Raw genomic sequence first — 18,309 nt, forward strand, 5'->3', positions numbered from 1 at the left:
CAACCACACAGACTGTTGTGTGTTTGTAATTGTTTCTATGTAAAATCAAATGAGGTTTAAGTAGCAGAAGACAATCATATTTTTTAAAAAAGTCTGCATAAAATATGCATGTATTGAATATTTCTATCTGGAAACAAGCCCTAAAGGTCAAAGTCAAGGTCAAATATACAGTTGTGGAAAAAATTATTAGACCACCCCTTGTTTTCTTCAATTTCTTGTTCATTTTAATGCCTGGTACAACTAACGGTACATTTGTTTGGACAAATATAATGATAACAACAAAAATAGCTCATAGTAGTTTAATTTCAGAGCTGATATCTATCCATTTTCCATGTTTTCTTGATAATAACCAAAATCACTTCAGTTCTTACATCAATATCTATGGCATTGTACTGACAAAAACAGTGCTTTTAGGCATTCCATGTTTTCTTTTCTGTCTGTTTTAGTCACATGATACACACAGGAGTTAGTACTTGATTGCATAACCATTGTTTTTGATGACTTTCGATGGTCTAATAATTTCTTCCGCGACTGTATGTCAAGGTAGAATAAGTGATTTACAAAGACTTATAAAGGGTCAAAATGCTGTGTTAATAAGTTGCTATAATGATGAAAATATACACTGTAATAGAAAGTGTTACCAATAATTAGAATAATAAGTGCATAAAGTTTATAATGTATGACAGTAAATGCAAGTTCAGTATCAGGCAAAACACATTTCAACCAAAAACTTCAATATAAACTAAATAACCTGGTGTAATAATTTTTTCTGCGACTGTATTTGTATAGCACATTTACAACAACCAAAAATGCCCAAAGTGCTTTACAGCCATACGAAAAGTGCCACTGCAGAAGTTAAGAACAACACCAAAACAACAGGCAAATAAAAACAAATAAAACAATAAAAACAGGTAGAATGTCCTGCTCAGATGTACTGAGGGTGTACCCTGTCTTCGCTCATGAGTAGCTGGGATAGGCTCCAGCGACCCTAGTGAGGATAACGTGCGTTCAGATAATGAATTAATGAATGTCCTCCTCAGCTTGTGTTAAAAGCCAGTGCAAACAAATGAGTTTTTAAGGAAGATTTAAAAATATTAACAGACTGGGCTTTTCTGTTGTGCAAATGGAGACTGTTCCAGAGTTTGGAGACCGCAACAGAAAAAGCTCCTCCGGTTTTTAACTGGGATCTTGGAACCTCTAAAGCAGTGGTTCCCAACCTTTTTTGGCTCCTGACCCCATTTTAACATCTCAAATTTCTGGTGATCCTAGACATTCAAAACAGAGACCTTTTTTGGCTAAAATTAATTTGTTTTTGATCACATAATAGTTTGCTATACTATGTTGCAAATAAACGTTAATTTTAGACAACATTTCTCCTGGAGGATTCTGTTGGGTTTCTGTAAATTGGCTTAGAGTCTGGTTTCGACCAACTCGATATGTAGTGTCATGAGATAACTTTTGTTATGATTTGGCGCTATATAAATAAAATCTGATTGATTGATTGAGTCTATGTAATATATATTATTCTGGACAGAGGCAGAAAAGCCAGGTGTAGATTACTGCACAAAGGTAGAATTTTATTTTCCTTGGTCAGGATATGAACAGTCAGTCCAGCTTGGATTTAGAAGGCTGACAATTAATACTGAACAAACAAGAACTCAAACTATGAATTATGAAAGAGCTGCAGCATCTGAAACCGACCACAACGAACATTTGACAGATAAACAGTACCACAGTGCTTCAGTTTCAGCTTCACAGTTTGTCATGTCTTTTATGTATTGTGATTGTCTCTGTCAACTAAAGATATATTTTTGATCGGTAAATTTTTATTTTTACTTTTATCTACTACTAGAAATTTCATGCGACCCCATTTGAATTCCAGGCGACCCCACGTGGGGTCCCGACCCCAAGGTTGAACAACACTGCTCTAAGGTCAGCTGGTCAGTGGACCTCACTATTCTGGCAGGAATGTGGACTGACACAACCTCAGAGAGATAAGAAGGAGCCAGGCCATTAAGACATAAAACTATAAACTGACACAAAATTATAACCCTCTTAAAACAAACAGTCTCAGTAGCTAGTGCAGGAAGTGACGCGGTTTTTATTGAATGAACAGACCACAGTAGGGATCATGTGAGGTACTGTGACTTTACCCCAGAGGCAACAGGCTGTTTATGCTCTTTATAATGTAATTTGCTCAACATGGTGCCAGCCACAGGAATTTCACTTGTAAACCACAGAAAAAAAAAAAAAAAAAATCCAAGAGTCTTTTTTGCTCATTTGCACTCTCTGCAAATTAGCTGAAGGTCAGTACTCACCTTGACTCCATGTCATTGATTTCTACAAACCAAGCCAGAAATCTTGGTGTAATTATTGACTCAGACCTGAATTTTAACAACCATTTAAAAGCTATTACTAGATCTGCCTATTACCACCTGAAGAACATCGCTAGAATCAAGGCTTTTCTGTCCAAACAAGACACAGAAAAACTTGTTCATGCATTCATTTTCAGTAGATTAGATTATTGTAATGGTGTCTTGACAGGTCTAAACAAAAAATCAATCAGGCACCTGCAGCTGATCCAGAATGCTGCTGCCAGAGTCCTGACTAATACCAAGAAATTGGACCACATCACACCGGTCCTCAAACCACTACACTGGCTTCATGTGAGTCAGAGAATAGAGTTCAAAATCTTACTCCTGGTCTACAAAGCACTGAATGGCCTTGGACCCAAATACACCCTAGACTTGTTAGTTCCCTATGAAGCATCCAGACCCCTGAGGTCATCAGGGACAGTTTTACTGTGTTCCCAAAATCAGAACCAAACAAAGTGAAGCAGCATTCAATTCCTCTGCTCCTCACCTGTGGAACAAACTTGCTGAATACCTGAGGTCTGCTCAAACTGTCAGCTCATTTAGATCCAGCCTGAAAACATTATGGTTTACTGCAGCTTTCCCTTAAACTCTTAAATAGTGCCTTTTAAATGAACTTTAAAATCACATTTTATCGCTGATGATTTTAATGTTTTTCTATTTTAACTTTCTCTCATCTTAAATGTATTATTATGCCTCTCCTGTGATGCTTTCATGTTTTATGTAAAGCACTTTGAATTGTCCTGTACATGAAATGTGCTATAGAAATAAACTTGCCTTGCCTTGAAGCTAGACGTCTTATATGCATCACATTTTCCCTTTGGTAGCAATGCTGTATGTATTGTCCCTGTTAAATAAGCATTAAATAAAACAATAATTAATTAACTAAACAGGAACACAGATTATTGCAAGAAATATTATGAAAGTATGATAATGAAATAATCCTTTAAACAGAAACAAAGAGCTGAGCCTTAAAAAAAACCTAATAAAATATATTTGAGTCACTGTCAGCATTCAGTTTTCTTATCCCAGGGTGTATCTTTACAGAGATTGGTGTTAAATACTGAACAATCAGAGCAGCACTTTTCCTGTTTCCCAGCTGAGGCGGTGTTCACAGCCCCCCCCTCCCCCTCTCTGTGACAGTTAGAGCCTCATTCTATTAACAGGGAGCATCGAGGAGGGCGTTTATCACATAACCAGAATACCAGTCATTAAACTTCAACCTCCAGTGTGACACCAAGAGCAGCCATTGGTGTTATTTCCATTCGCTGTGCCTGGAGCATGGGGGCAGCAGGCGGGGCCATGGGGGCAGTCAACATGAGTCACAGTCATTGGATTTTTTTTAATGTGTCCTCTGTGAAGTTCTATTAGAGGCTTCCTGTTAGGTTCTATTTAAGTTTTTGGTTGAAACATGTTCTGCCTGATTCTGAACTTACATTTACTGTCATACATTATAGACTTTATGCACTTATTATTCTAATTATTGGTAACACTTTCTATTACAGTGTATATTTTCATCATTATAGCTCCTTATTAACACAGCATTTTGACCCTTTATAAGTCTTTGTAAATCACTTATTCTACCTTGACATACAGTCGTGGAAAAAAATATTAGACCATGAAAAGTCATTAAAAACAATGGTTATGCAATCAAGTACTAACTCCTGTGTGTATCATGTGACTAAAACAGACAGAAAAGAAATCATGGAATGCCTAAAAGCACTGTTTTTGTCAGTACAATGCCATAGACATTGATGTAAGAACTGAAGTGATTTTGGTTATTATCAAGAAAACATGGAAAATGGATAGATATCAGCTCTGAAATTAGACTACTATGAGCTATTTTTGTTGTTATCATTATATTTGTCCATACAAATGTATCTTTAGTTGTAGCAGGCATTACAATGAACAAGAAATTGAAGAAAACAAGGGGTGGTCTAATAATTTTTTTCCGCAACTGTAAATTTGACATTGACTTTGACCTTTAGGGGTTGTTTCCAGATAGAAATAGTTGATACATGCATATTTTACGCAGACTTTTTTTTTCCAGTTCAAATGGTCTAACAGGAAAGGAGACATTTGCATCTACTCTTTATTGTGTTAACAGTCTGTAGAAAGCATACTGGCAGTTTTATTTTCTATTATTCATGCTACTAAGCTCTATTCTCATGTTACCTTGTTAAATTGTACATTTTTGATTATATTTTCTTATCTTATTTTTTAGTTTTTGTAATTTTATATTCACTCTTTTCTTATTTCTGCACCACTGGTGTTTGTAAATATTGCTGCACTGACTGAAGTTACACCCCTAATTTCATTGTACACACAGTGACAATAAAGGCTATTCTATTCTATTCTATTCTATTCTATTCTATTCTATTCTATTCTATTCTAGTCTAGTCTAGTCTAGTCTATTCTGGGACTCCTATTTTTTGGGGCATTTCGTGGGCGAGGTTATGTTCTTTGTCGCTGATGTATTTGGTGCAGGTTCTTGTGTTGGCGCGGTGTCATAATCCGGTTATCCCCTAACCCTAACCCTAGCCCTAACCTTAACCCCTAACCACTAATTGCTAACCCTAAAAGCTAACCCTAACCTTAACCTTAACCCCTAACCCCTTAACCCTTAATCCTAACCCTAACCCTTAACCCTTAACCCTAACCTTAACCCCTAAATCCTAGGGGTGTAAGAAAATAACGAATCTGCAATATATCGTGATATTTCATTTCACAATACTGTATCGATATTAAAAAGTACTGTATCGATATTTTTAGGTATTTATTCAAATGCAGATATTGTGGAGGTTCGTTTTTGTTTTTTTGTTTATATTTTATTTATTATTATTTAACACTCTTTTATTAAATAATGGTAGTTCCTTTGTTCAGGATTGAACTAAAATAGTGTTCTGATGTTAGTTCTGAACTAATAGAATATGAACATTTGAGCAGGATCTTAAACGGTAATGTCTGTAAAACAATTTCAGTTTAAACACAGGAACATTTTGTGATACAGCATTAGATCCTGTTCTGATCCAATAAAAATGTGTTTAGTATTTGTGCATATTTCAGGTGTAATTAAATTCTTCAAGGAAATAATCATTTAAAACAAAAATAAATAAACAAAAAATTGCCTTTTTAACAACATCATGATATAGTGTGATATATCGTATCATGATCCTAGTATTGTGATTTGTATCGTATCACCAGATTCTTGCCAATACACAGCCCTATTAACCCCTAGCCTTAACCCTAACCCCTAGCCTTAACCCCTAACCCTAACCCCTAGCCTTAACCCCTAACCCTAACCCCTAGCCTTAACCCCTAACCCTAACCCCTAACCTTAACCCTAACCTTAACCCTAACCCCTCACCTTAACCCTAACCTCAAACCTTAACCCTAACCCCTAACCTTACCCCTAACCTTAACCCTAACCCCTAACCTTACCCCTAACCCCTAACCTTAACCCTAACCCCTAACCTTAACCCCTAAACCCTAACCTTAACCCTAACCCCTAGCCTTAACCCCTAACCCTAACCCCTACCCTTAACCCTAACCCCTCACCTTAACCCTAACCTCAAACCTTAACCCTAACCCCTAACCTTACCCCTAACCTTAACCCTAACCCCTAACCTTAACCCTAACCCCTAACCTTAACCCTAACCTTAACCCCTAAACCCTAACCTTAACCCTAACCCCTAACCTTAACCCTAACCCCTAGCCTTAACCCTAACCCCTTACCTTAACCCTAACCCCTAACCTTAATCCTAACCCCTAACCCTAACATGTAGAATGTAACCCTGCCGCTGTGCCAAATACATCCGGCAAAACGCCCCCCAAAATAAGAGTCCCATTCTATTCTATATCCCATGACACAAGATTTGAATGCACGTATGTGTTTTTTTTTTTTTTTTTTTGTTATCCACACTTTTAATTACTAATCACTATTAAAACTAGTGACTGACTGTACTCTTCTGCTCCAGAAACAACATGGAAGCTCCCATAATACTGTGGATGCACTTTTCCACAACCTCATGAAACAGCATCGCACTACTTATATATATGTATATATATATATGTAGTCTTTTGATTCGGATTGAGAGGTGTTTATGTTCTAGTTTTGGTGTCTGATTTCTTGCTTCTGCAGCTTTAATGACCTAGTGACTGTAGAATATATTCATACATAATAGAGTTTTAAGAAGTGCTTTATAATGACCAACAGAGAATTAATATACCACTAACATGTATGTTAATAAGCAAGTAGTTGATGGTCAATATTTGTATCTTAATGTAAGGTTATTTTTCTTTTTCATTATTTTATTACATATATGATTGGTTGCATCTTTTTCGTGGATTTTGCACCAATCCATAATGCACATGCTGCTGTTTACATGTTCGCAGTGGTTATTCTCTCTACGCAGCCTGCAAAATACAGGTTTCACTCGCTAATAGTCACAAAATTCACTTCATTTTCCGCCACCTAGTTGGTGGTTTGTCGTGCTACTATAATGAGAAACCGCAAAGAGAAGAAACGCTGCCTTGAAGACGTCTTGTTTACCCCGCTCTCTGACACTCCCCTGAACTCAGCTTGTTAGCTCGTGGTAATTATCCGCTCTCCTGCCAGGGCTGCTGCGTTAAATCGAGTAAATATTCTTAAGATTAAAAGCAGAGAGATGACATTGAATTAATAACAAAATGCGAACAGTTTCCTTTGATCAGGCTTATGTGGGTGTTTTCAGATCTGAAGTAAGTTTTGCTGATAAAATCCCAAGAAACGCGTTCATAATGAGACGCTAAAAGGAAGTCGAAGCATGAAAACAGCATCTTACAGGATTTGCAGAAACAATAAACTGAGAAATGTTTTAGTAATAACACAGCTCGGATACAAATACGATAAAAAGATGAGACTGCAGGGAATAGAATTAAACACAAGCTGAAGATTTTATTAACACTTGACAACCCATGTGTAGATACAAATGAGGTATGATGTGACAGAGGCAATTATCACTTCTTGTGTTGCTGCATTCATGTATGTGTATAATACGTGGGTGTGTGTTTCTATTGTTCATGCATCCTATATAGCTCTGAGCGTTGCCATGGTGAAGGTCAAGGGAAAAAAAACAGGAAGCCCAAGGGGGATGAGAAGGCCTGATCAGACTTGTAAGCATTTTGATGGTGGCTCAGGAGACCAAAAAAGTGCATATATGTGTGTGAGTGAATAGAAGAGTGAATTATTCCTTCCTGTTTTGCTCCATCATTGTTTCTTTTAAAGGAAGATAAGCCCAGACAGGAACGCAGAAACAGGTGGATTATAAAACACAACCCACTTCGTTTGCTAATGTGTCCCTTAGCAGCCTCATGTTTGTTTGGAGCCGGTAGGAGGTTTCTAAAGCGCCCAATGTAATGCAATATCTATAATTACCCACACACACACACACACACACACATTGTATTATTGCGTAAAGAAACACACAACATTCAGCTTTCTCCTCCATGCGTCGTTACACAACAGATCGAACACTTACTGAGGGTAATGATGGCTGACGAAACCCTTCTGAGGACACCAGGTGAGATCTCTGGAGTCAACATGATAAAACAGTTTCCTAATGTGGTGAATCCGCAGCTAAATCATTGTGAACGCTATGCACTTTTAGAAAATAAGATGCTCCTTTCAACGTGGGCGTATTCCCATCAGCAGCGACACTTTTGCCTTGCATGACATACCCTCTGCTCCCACATCCACCACTGCACCCAAAAAAAGGAGGAGAGGTGCCATGTAAGCACGGAACGGGGGGGTACGACATCAAGACTCCATATGGGATATTTTAACCCCACCACCAATAAGAGAGTCACAAGCACAGGGATGACATGACACCCCGGCGAAACACTCACAGATATTCTCTCTTAGCCGCTCAGTGCGCACACACTGAACTTATAAGTAGCTTGTAACCAGAGCTGGTCAACAGCTATTTAGTAAACTAAGAGTAGACATGAGTTAGGCTTCAAATACACCTCAGAGATATAATAAAATACACTGTCAGCATGGGAAAATGATCAAAGTCACTAATTAAACGTATACCAAGTAATGTTTATTTCCAATAAACAGGCTATATTTATTTAATTTTCCTTACTATGCAGCATTGAAAGAGCTTTGTAATACTTTTTCAAACGGAAACCACCAAATGCTTTTTCAGAACAAGTTTATTAATGAATTTGACACATATAAGCAGCATATTCTGAATTAGGACTTTTAGGAGAGATGTGAGATAAACTGATATTATTCTGGCTTTGCAGGGACTCAACTAACTTTAATTAAATGTAATTTCTATTTTAACTTATTTTATTTTTATTTATGTTGGATTTTAATTTCTTTTCTATTGTTTTATATATATTTTTTACTTAACTAAAATTAAAATTAAACTTTTTAAATGTAATTTTTGTTTTGTCTTATTTTATTCATATTACAATTATATTAAATTTGTATAACATTTCATTTTATTTTCATTATTTAATGACCATTGACCATTTAGTTATGTAAGGTTTCAGTTAGGTTTAGGTACAATTTAAGATAGTCTTAATTAGGACTTTTGGGAAAGACATGTGGGATATGCCAATATTATTCCAGTTTTATGAGAACTCTAGAAAAGAATAGAATAGAATAGATGCATACACACACAAACAAGAAAGAAAAGAAATTGCTCATATTGTAACATATTGCACATACTACAACATATTGCTGCTGTTTACTCTGTATAGTCACATGTCCATATGTCCATTTTATATTATACTTTATGTATATTTTATCTTTCATTTTCTAAAGCTATGCACAGTTTGCACAGGGGTGCTTGTTGCAATTCCATGTCACTGTGAGTGTACCTGTACATCGACATGTGAAATCGATCTTGATCTTGAATCGATCTTGAATCTTGATACATATATAGAATATATATAATATATGTAGAATAGAATGTCTTATTTTCATTGTACATATGAAGCAAAATTGAATGTAACTGTATCAGTGCAAACAAGCATAAAATATTCTTATAAAAAGTCTACTAAAAATGCTTACTGCCTCTAAAATGTACTATAAACAAATATAAATGTATAAAAATACACATACCATCATTTACATTCAACATTTCAATCAGCTGGTAATTTAAGTATTGCACAATCCCAATTATACTGCAGAGTTTAACCTCTGTCTGTGTTTTTATGATCCTAAACTGTCAAATAGAAAGTGTCTAGGTTGGGATGAATCTTTGAAAGTATTCTGCTCTTTTTTTTAAGGCAGTGGGACTGTACAGGTCTACAGGACGGGAAAGATCAGCCTATGACCTTGTGGTCTATGTCGATGACCCTCTGGAGTGTTTTGTGTTTACAACCAACCTGAGTAGAAACAAAGATCCGCTCTAGTACAGATGCATTCTCCATGAAAAAGTCCATATTTCTGGTTTAAGGTCAAACACCCCCACTTTTAAACATTATAAAACAGGTTATTAGTCTATTGCTGACCTTCTCAAGATGGTGTTCAAAGGAATGAAAGAGAGACACTGGAATAACTACTCTATTTTGTTTTGTTTTTTTAAATTGTGGTATGCACTGTGCAGGTAAACAGGAATATCAGTGGACTATTCATTTTCTGTAGCCATAAACAGCGAATTTTTCAGAATAACAGCAAAATCTAGGATATTTTGTGCGTATTACATGTAGTCATGTCAGAATCTTGTTTTAGAGACTGACTGCAGTACATGCTATTCACCAGCAGAGGGGAGTACAACTCAGGTATGTATTGCACTGTGAACATTGAACATTGCTGAGGCTATGCTGAGATTATCTAAGCCTTTTTAGCTTCATAAACCATTTAATTTATCGTGTTATTTAACAGATTCAGAGGTCGTCGGTGTTCTCTCAGAGGCTGGCTGATGGTAGATTTTTAAAAGCTGATTTGTAAAAGCCGATGTACTGTAATAATGACTGTTTCTACCAGGAAAAGCTGAAATTGACACCGTTGGAGATGGACTATTTTTACTTTTATTAGAAACTAAATAACTGTTGAACTGAGTAATCAATATCTAAAGGAATAAATCAATCAAATAGATGAAAAAGGTGGGAATGAGTCCATATTCAGGCCTCTTATGTTGGCCTGTTTGACAAGGTATGATATGCGTAAAACACAAAGAACTCCAACTACCAGAAATGGTTTCATAAATATAGATAGACATGAGTGTTGAAAAGCCTTTTGTAGTTTGAACTGAGGTTGATACAAAGCTCCAGCAGAACATTTTCTCCACCAGCCACATTTATTTCCCATTTCTCTTCATGAATGAGTGATTTAATTTGTTTGAAATATTCAGGAATAGCCTCGCTCATAACCCGTCAGGTGGATGAATGAAAACCTGGACCTCAGCATTTCATGAAAAACCGAGTAAAGGAGCGGACGGATTAAAATAACAATAGGATACATGCGGCGTATAATGAAGGCCTACCTCCGCTGTCAGGTGAGCTGAGGACGTTGAGTGCGAACAGCATGGCGTTGGAGAAGGTGGTGGCCTCCTCCTTACTGGCGAAGTTCAGCCCGTAGACCTGGCGAGCATCACGCCACTGGTGGAAGGTGGGAGTGGCCTGGTTGTATTTCAGACCCTTCACTATGGAGTAGTTGATCACCACCTACAAAGGAGGAGAGGAAACGAAGCAGTGAATTAAAGAGAGACAAAGGTTTGATGATGATGATGATAATGGTGATGATGATGCTAAGAAGGGGATTCTTCATGATCTAAATCTAATAAACTGAACAGTGAAGAAATATGGTTTGGGGGAGAAACTGGCAGATATTGGATTTATACTAAATTTAAGTATTTGTCTCTTTGTTTCTTTGTTTATTTGGAAAAGCAAGTTATACAAAATGTCCCTTTCGGGTACGATTCAATATCCACACATCAAATTTGAAAGATGCTAATCCAAGATTTTTAGTCGAATATAGAACAAATAAAATGAAAAAAGAAAAGTGAGCTGGAGGAGAGGGCTTACTCCGGTACTTCATCAACAAGATAAAACACATTAAGGTGTGTATGTTTATGTTAACCTAAACAGAAATGTATATCATGTAACTGTTTTCACATAACCAATGTATTCAATTCACATCCATTACAAATTTAACATAGGTTGTCCATTTTGACCAAATAGTGAAAAAAGATTTCCTTTGACCCTTAAAACAAAATGCCAGTTTCTCCAGAATGTGAATGTCCTGTACGATGTTGATACATTCTTCAGCTGTGGATGCTTCAGGTTTTAACCATTTTCTAGTGATAGTCTTTTTACTTGCTGCCAAAAGCAATAACAACAGTTTTATATTTTTCAGAGTCCAGTTATCACATGAAATATCTCCTAAATACAGGGCTTCACACTTTTTATTTTGTTTTATTTAAATTGATTTATCCTATTTTATTATATTTTATTTTATTTCATTTGTATTTTACTTCATTTTTTTTAAATTTAATCTAATCTTTATCTTATTTTATTTAGGATACTTATTATTTTACTTTCATTTTGTCTTATTTTACTATATTGTGTCTTGTTTTATTTAATTTAATTTAAATTATTCATTTTATTTTATTTTCATTATTTTATGTCTCTGGACCTTTATTACACTGCAAAAATCTAAATTTTACCAAGTGTATTTTTTCTCATTTCTAATCAAAATATTTCATCACGCTTAAAATAAGACATAATCACCCAAAGAGAAACTTTTCAGTGAGATATAAGAACTTATTTTTAGACAATAGATCTTGAAAATCTTATTTCAAGAAATCTTACCAAGATCATTTTCACTTGTTCCATTGGCAGATTTTTTTTTTGCTTAATTCAAGATTTTTTTTTTTTTTTTTTTTTGCTTAATTCAAATTTTTTTGCTTAATTCAAGTAAAAAAATTCAAGATTTAATTCAAGATTTTTTTTAAATTTTTTTTTGCTTAATTCAAGTAAAAAAAATCTGCCAATTGAACAGGTGAAAATGATCTTGGTAAGATTTCTTGAAATAAGATTTTCAAGATCTATTGTCTAAAAATAAGTTCTTATATCTCATTGAAATGTTACTGTTTAGTTGATTATGTCTTATTTTAAATGTGATGAGATATTTTGACTAGAAATGAGAAAAATACACTTGGTACAATTTAGATTTTTTCCAGTGATACAAACTGGATACATGTTGAAATGATTATATAAAAGAGGCCAGAGTAATAAAAACCTGGATAAATAAGTAAAAATAAAATAAATGTAAAATGCTAATACGCAACAAAACTACAACCTAATAAAATAATATAGGATGAAATAACCAAATAAAATTCGAAACTTTAGATTAAACTGTAATATCAAAGAAACTGTAAAAGTTGAGGTACTTCTGGAAACAATTATTAGTTTTTCTGCTATTAATTTACCTAAAACTCATTCATTACAGTTGACAAACATAATACTAACTGTACTGATGGTTGTGATATGATGGTAAAACATCATATCTGTGATATTTATTCATTTTATCTCGTTTGGGGTTGTCATCCTGTAATTTCCTTTCCTAAATGACACCTCATACTGATTTGGGACAAAACTATCTTCTGTAAAAACCATTAAACCCTCACTTTGCAGGATGTTGAGTAACAAAACCTGCCTGTGAATTCCATGAAAAGCCTTAAAAGCAGAGACCGGAAGTTACATTAATGCAGCAGAATGTTCCCCTTGTGGTGGAGTGTGTGATGGTTCGTTGCTGTTCCTCTGAATCTCTCACCTGCTGGTCCTGCAGTTTGACGCCCACCACTCTGAAGGTGTTGTTGGCAGTGTTGTGGTAGATGTTGATGCGGCTAAAGCCCTGCTGTCCAGGTTTGATGGGCACCCATTTCTTACTGGCGTCATCGTAGACCATTACTGAGGCCCGCGCCTGGCAGATGCTTTGTTCACTGAAGGAAAAGAGACAAAGAAAGAGATTATTAATTAATAAATGCCATCAGTGGATAACATTTTAGTTTTAGCTTCTTATTTAACCTTTATTTGGTCAACGTGACTGCCTCTAAATTTGCACTGAAATCGTTGCTGAACTTGTTATTCATTAAACTTGAATTTTATTTTATTATACACAACAAGATACTGTACTGATTTAGTTGAAATGTATAAAAGCTGCTTGTTTTGTCTTCATATATTGTTGTAAGATCTATGACAAGATCTTAAAAGGTATGACAAGATGGTGAAAGCAGCATAAGGAGAGGTATTAAAAATATATACAGAAATATAAAAACTATAGCACTCAGTAGAAACAGTATTTTTATATATATATATATATATATATATATATATATATATATATATATATAAATAATTTCTTTTATTTATCTTTTTTTTTATTTTTTACTTTATTTTTGTTGTTTGATTTCTGTACAATACAAACATGAGAGACATTTGGGATACACTAACCATTAAAAACCTTTGTGACTAACAACTGGTTTTAGTAATGTGATGCTGAAATAAAAATTGTCCATTTCTCCCAATTATCATGACACTGCTTTTCTTGAGTCCTCAGTCTATGGGTCAGAATCTCCATCTCAAATATTCCATTCAACAAATATAATAAAGTACAGAAAATGTATGTAAAACAAAAAAAAAAAAAAAAAAAAAAAATCTGATGTTTTTTCTTCTACTTTATTATTTACTTCCATTTCCTATAGATTTTTACATATGTAAATCTGATATATATTTTTTTCTGCTTTATTAGTGTATTCTATTTATACTTTTTGATTTTATCTCTTCACACTGTCCTTTTTTTTTTTTTTGGCTAGTGTTTTTTCAAGAGTGTTTTTGAGCTATTGTGACCAAGTAATTTCCCTTGTGGATCAATAAAGTCTGTCTAAATCTAAGTCTGTTACAATTACACATTGTAAGCACATTGAAGATTAATAGCTTGTTCAGACAAAAAATGTGTTGTTCTGCAGTGACCTGACTAGAACAGATGCAGAATCATATCCCTCCTAAAAAAAAAAAAAAAATAGCACTTGTTAGTAGTGTTAGCTTAGTTTGACAGTAGGGGGACTCAAGAAGTTTACTAGAAAAATACTAAAAATATTCTAAAATTCTAGTTCTGCTCTAAAAATGAATCGATGACAAACACAGACAACAGACAAAACAGCAAAAAGTATCATATAAATCAGAGCTTAAATCAATTTGTCCATTTCATAATTGAGAAAGAAAGCTGCCATAATAGCATTTTTACCATAAATATCTTTCATATCGTAAGGTTTGTGGGAGACTCTGGCACCAAAGTGTCCATTTGAGGGCTGCTACTGCAATAAAATTTGACATTTTTATTAAAAATATTAAATGTTACTCTATTTTGGACCTTTAATATCACTATATGTGTGCAAAAGATGAGAGCAGAAAGTAAAAAAAAATAACATCCATAAAGCTTTAAGGCATAACTTGCTGAAGACGACCACTAGGGGAAAACTACAACCATTTGATCTGGGAAAAGTCTTTCTGATATGTTTCATGTTCCTGACATTGATCTGACATTAATTTGGCTTATGTGTTGCACAGACTGGCTTAAGTGCTGTGCTTAAGCCGCATAATGACAGGGAAAACGCTGTAAGTGATAAATATTGAATGGTTTTATGGTTATACTATGGTTGTATATGTCAATTTATGCACTGAGGGAATTAAAAAAAATAGAAAAGGAAGGAAATTATTAAATTTATAATAAATTCTGCAGCCTGTGAGTGTCGACATTTACTTCCTGACAAATAGGCAAACTGTATTTGCATGATTGGATACTTGAATTATTATATTAAGTGAAGTATGTAGATGTTTGTATTGTACAGATATGACATTAAAACACAACGTAATGCATGTGTGCGCTTCATGGACATGTTCACAATCATTTATACATGTAGATAAATGTGAATGCATGCAAGTAAATGTAAATATGTTTGTTTATAAATATAATCTTTGTTACTATTCATGTTAAAAATGACCATGAAAAGCATTGATCTTCACAAATTCCTCCTGTTATGTATCGCACTGCAACGTCTATATTTATATGACAATATTCATGCGACAAAGATTCACAAATTATCTTTTTTTTTTCTCCTTTTCATTTTCTTCCTTTCAGTGAGCAATATTGACATCTTTTTTTCTTTAAAAAAAAAAAAAAAAAAAAAAAAGACAAGTGTACTTTGTACGAATGATGTCCTGTATAATATGTTACGAGACTGTTTTGAATAAAAATTTGAATAAAAAACAAAAACACAACAGCACTGTGGGGCAGGTGTGAATTTAGCCTCTTCCTGCTCCTTTCTGATTAAAAATTGATGCTTATTCAAATTTCACACACTGCTGGCAAGATTAATATTTGAAATAAATTGTTCATTCATTCTAATGTTATACAGACCAGTCACATAGAGCTTTGTGGGTTAAGGCAGAAATATCATAGTGAGTTCTTAAAATAACAAGAGGGGCCCATTAGAAAAAAACTAAGTATTATAAATTACTAAATTATTTAAAAAAAACAATAAAAGGCAGAATATCTGTGCTCTAGAAAGTAGTTAAAGCTCTATTACTGTGCTGTTAATTCACAGTGTAAATGTGATTCTGGTCAATAAAATCAAACCAATAGGACTAAATTATAGAGTAATTATGTGGTTAGCCGAGGGTCACGAGGGAACCACACCTACTACGAACCACCACAGCAGGAATCATACGTGCAGACATACGATGACATTTTTAAAAGCTATATAAGCGAGCATCATGCTAACCCTGTGGAATTCCCCTTTCCCTCCTGGGCCTTTACTGTGGTGCGGTGGGATCATTATGGTGCGTTCAAAGACATCAGGGCAGATGAGAGCGGGGCGTATCGAGTAATGACACGCTGCGTTAAAAACAAATGTGGATCCAGTTTGGGACCAAAAATCACTCGTCACACAGAAGAAAAGAGCATCAATAAAAGGCTCATCTGGACACTGAATTCTACACAACGGTTCAGGCACTAAACTGACTGGAGTGTTTATGTTCTGTGTGATAAGGCCTGAAGGTGTGAGCAGCAGCTGGAGAGGTGATGTGGAGCTGCAGAGGTGAGGCTAACCCTTCTAACAGAATCCATGAAGAGACTAAACGCTTCTCAAATTTTCACTTTCCATACCTCGGGGAGCTGGGATCTGAAGCTAAAGCCTGAGAATGTGAAACCAAAGAGCTCTGAGGACACTCAAAGCATCCCTGTGCATCACTTTATTCACTGTTACAGGGCATTTAACGGTGACATTAACCTTTAACAAGACGGTTCTACAAATACAAGTACTAGTCTGTTTGTATGTTTATCTCTTAGCTTCCAAAATCTACAATTTAAGACAAATCACAGTGATTTTCTCTGTGTGATTTCCTGATTTTACCTGTTCTCAGTTCAAGGTCAAAGTCAGCGAAAAATTAAAAAATTTCCCATTTGTTCATAAACAGGCCAATATATATTGAATAAGTTCCATTAATTTAGGTTTTGCTTTCTGAAAATTGTAATATCGAGGACATTCACAGGAGTGCTTTCTTGCTGAGCAAATATTTTATGCAAACCGTTTCTTAAAACATATTACACGAAAAACGTTCCTCCAGTTGTATATGACATACAGTTTTAATAAAGACAGAGTATATTTCAATAATGATTTGTCTTCAGTTCATGTGACCAGAAAACAGGTAATCAAAATCATAAATCATCCATAACATTTGATCTGTTGGTCATCTTGCACATCTTTATTAAAAATAGGATCAAGGGTCCTGTAGTCCAACGGCATATTTAAAGACATTGATTGACATTCATTTGACCTTTCAAGGTCAAAGGTCATGGCGCAAAATGAAAACCCATATGTGACTTCCTATCTATTGCCAGTAGTAATTATATTAATATCTTCAATTGTTTTGAAGTTATAGTACTTTGAAATTTGTCCCATTATAAGCCAATGGGGATTTTTAAAATTAAAAAAATTCATAAAAAACTCAAAAATCAATATTTCTCAATTCTCTGAGCAAACTTGGTAGACTTTGCCCCAAGGAACCTCTGCTATGAATTTGAATCGATTCTGGCTGACGATTATGGAAAAGAAGTTTCTAGAAATCAGGACATAGATGACCTTATGTTTGACCTTTCAAGGTCGCTCAAGGTCAAAGGTCATGGCACCAAATGAAAGTCCATATGTGACTTCGGGTTATAGGACCTGGTCATCCAATTACCAAAAGGTTTGCGGTTCAAATCCCGCTATGTCCTAGTCAGTCTGTTGTGTCCTTGCCTGTCACTTACACTGGTGTATGAATACATATGAATGTTCAGTGGTGGTCGGAGGGGCCATTTGGCACAAACTGGCAGCCACACTTCCATCAGTCTGCCCCAGGGCAGATGTGGATACAGGTGTAGTTTATAGTTTACCACCACCAGTGAATGAATAATGGATCAATAAGGTAATAACGCTTTGGGTGCTCTGAAAAGTAATCTAATCCATAATTATTATTAATATTATTGAATGAGTGCAAATTCAATTATACAAATTTCTGGAACAACCTTTAAAATAATTCAACAGATAAATAGTTGATAAATCTGTGCATCCATATAAATCTCCATGAATTCAGTGTGATTATTATCCAGGAAGAATTTAACTGCTTAAAACCAACGTTTACAATGAATAATACTTATGATAAAGGCAGATATGTGACAGATACTGTACATAAATACTGTACATTAACACACAGTGTCTTCAATCAGCTTTAACAGGATGTGGGATTCACTTCCTGAGCTCTAAGGACACCGGTCACATTCAAATGTCAGCACGTGACCCCCCCTCCTCTGACAACCTTTCCCTCAATGTGTCACTCTTCAGGAGAAAGACAGCGTGACACCTGAGAGCACCCCCCCCCCCCCCCCCCCCCACACACA

The 18,309-nt window shown here is 35.1% G+C and overlaps 1 protein-coding gene across 3 annotated transcripts in view; it reads right to left on the reverse strand.

Moving 5' to 3' along the window:
- The window catches only part of evla (Enah/Vasp-like a), a 74,359-nt gene that overhangs the window by 11,018 nt on the left and 45,032 nt on the right, over positions 1–18,309 (reverse strand). For all 3 annotated transcript variants that reach the window (XM_030126791.1, XM_030126790.1, XM_030126789.1), the window contains exons 2-3: positions 13,144–13,312; positions 10,853–11,033 (exon numbers count right to left, since the gene is read on the reverse strand). In XM_030126791.1, coding sequence (XP_029982651.1) covers positions 10,853–11,033; positions 13,144–13,312 — 350 coding nt within the window. The remainder of the gene's footprint in view (positions 1–10,852; positions 11,034–13,143; positions 13,313–18,309) is intronic.

Source organism: Sphaeramia orbicularis, chromosome 22 (genome assembly GCF_902148855.1).
Source record: "Sphaeramia orbicularis chromosome 22, fSphaOr1.1, whole genome shotgun sequence".
NCBI lineage: Eukaryota > Metazoa > Chordata > Actinopteri > Kurtiformes > Apogonidae > Sphaeramia > Sphaeramia orbicularis.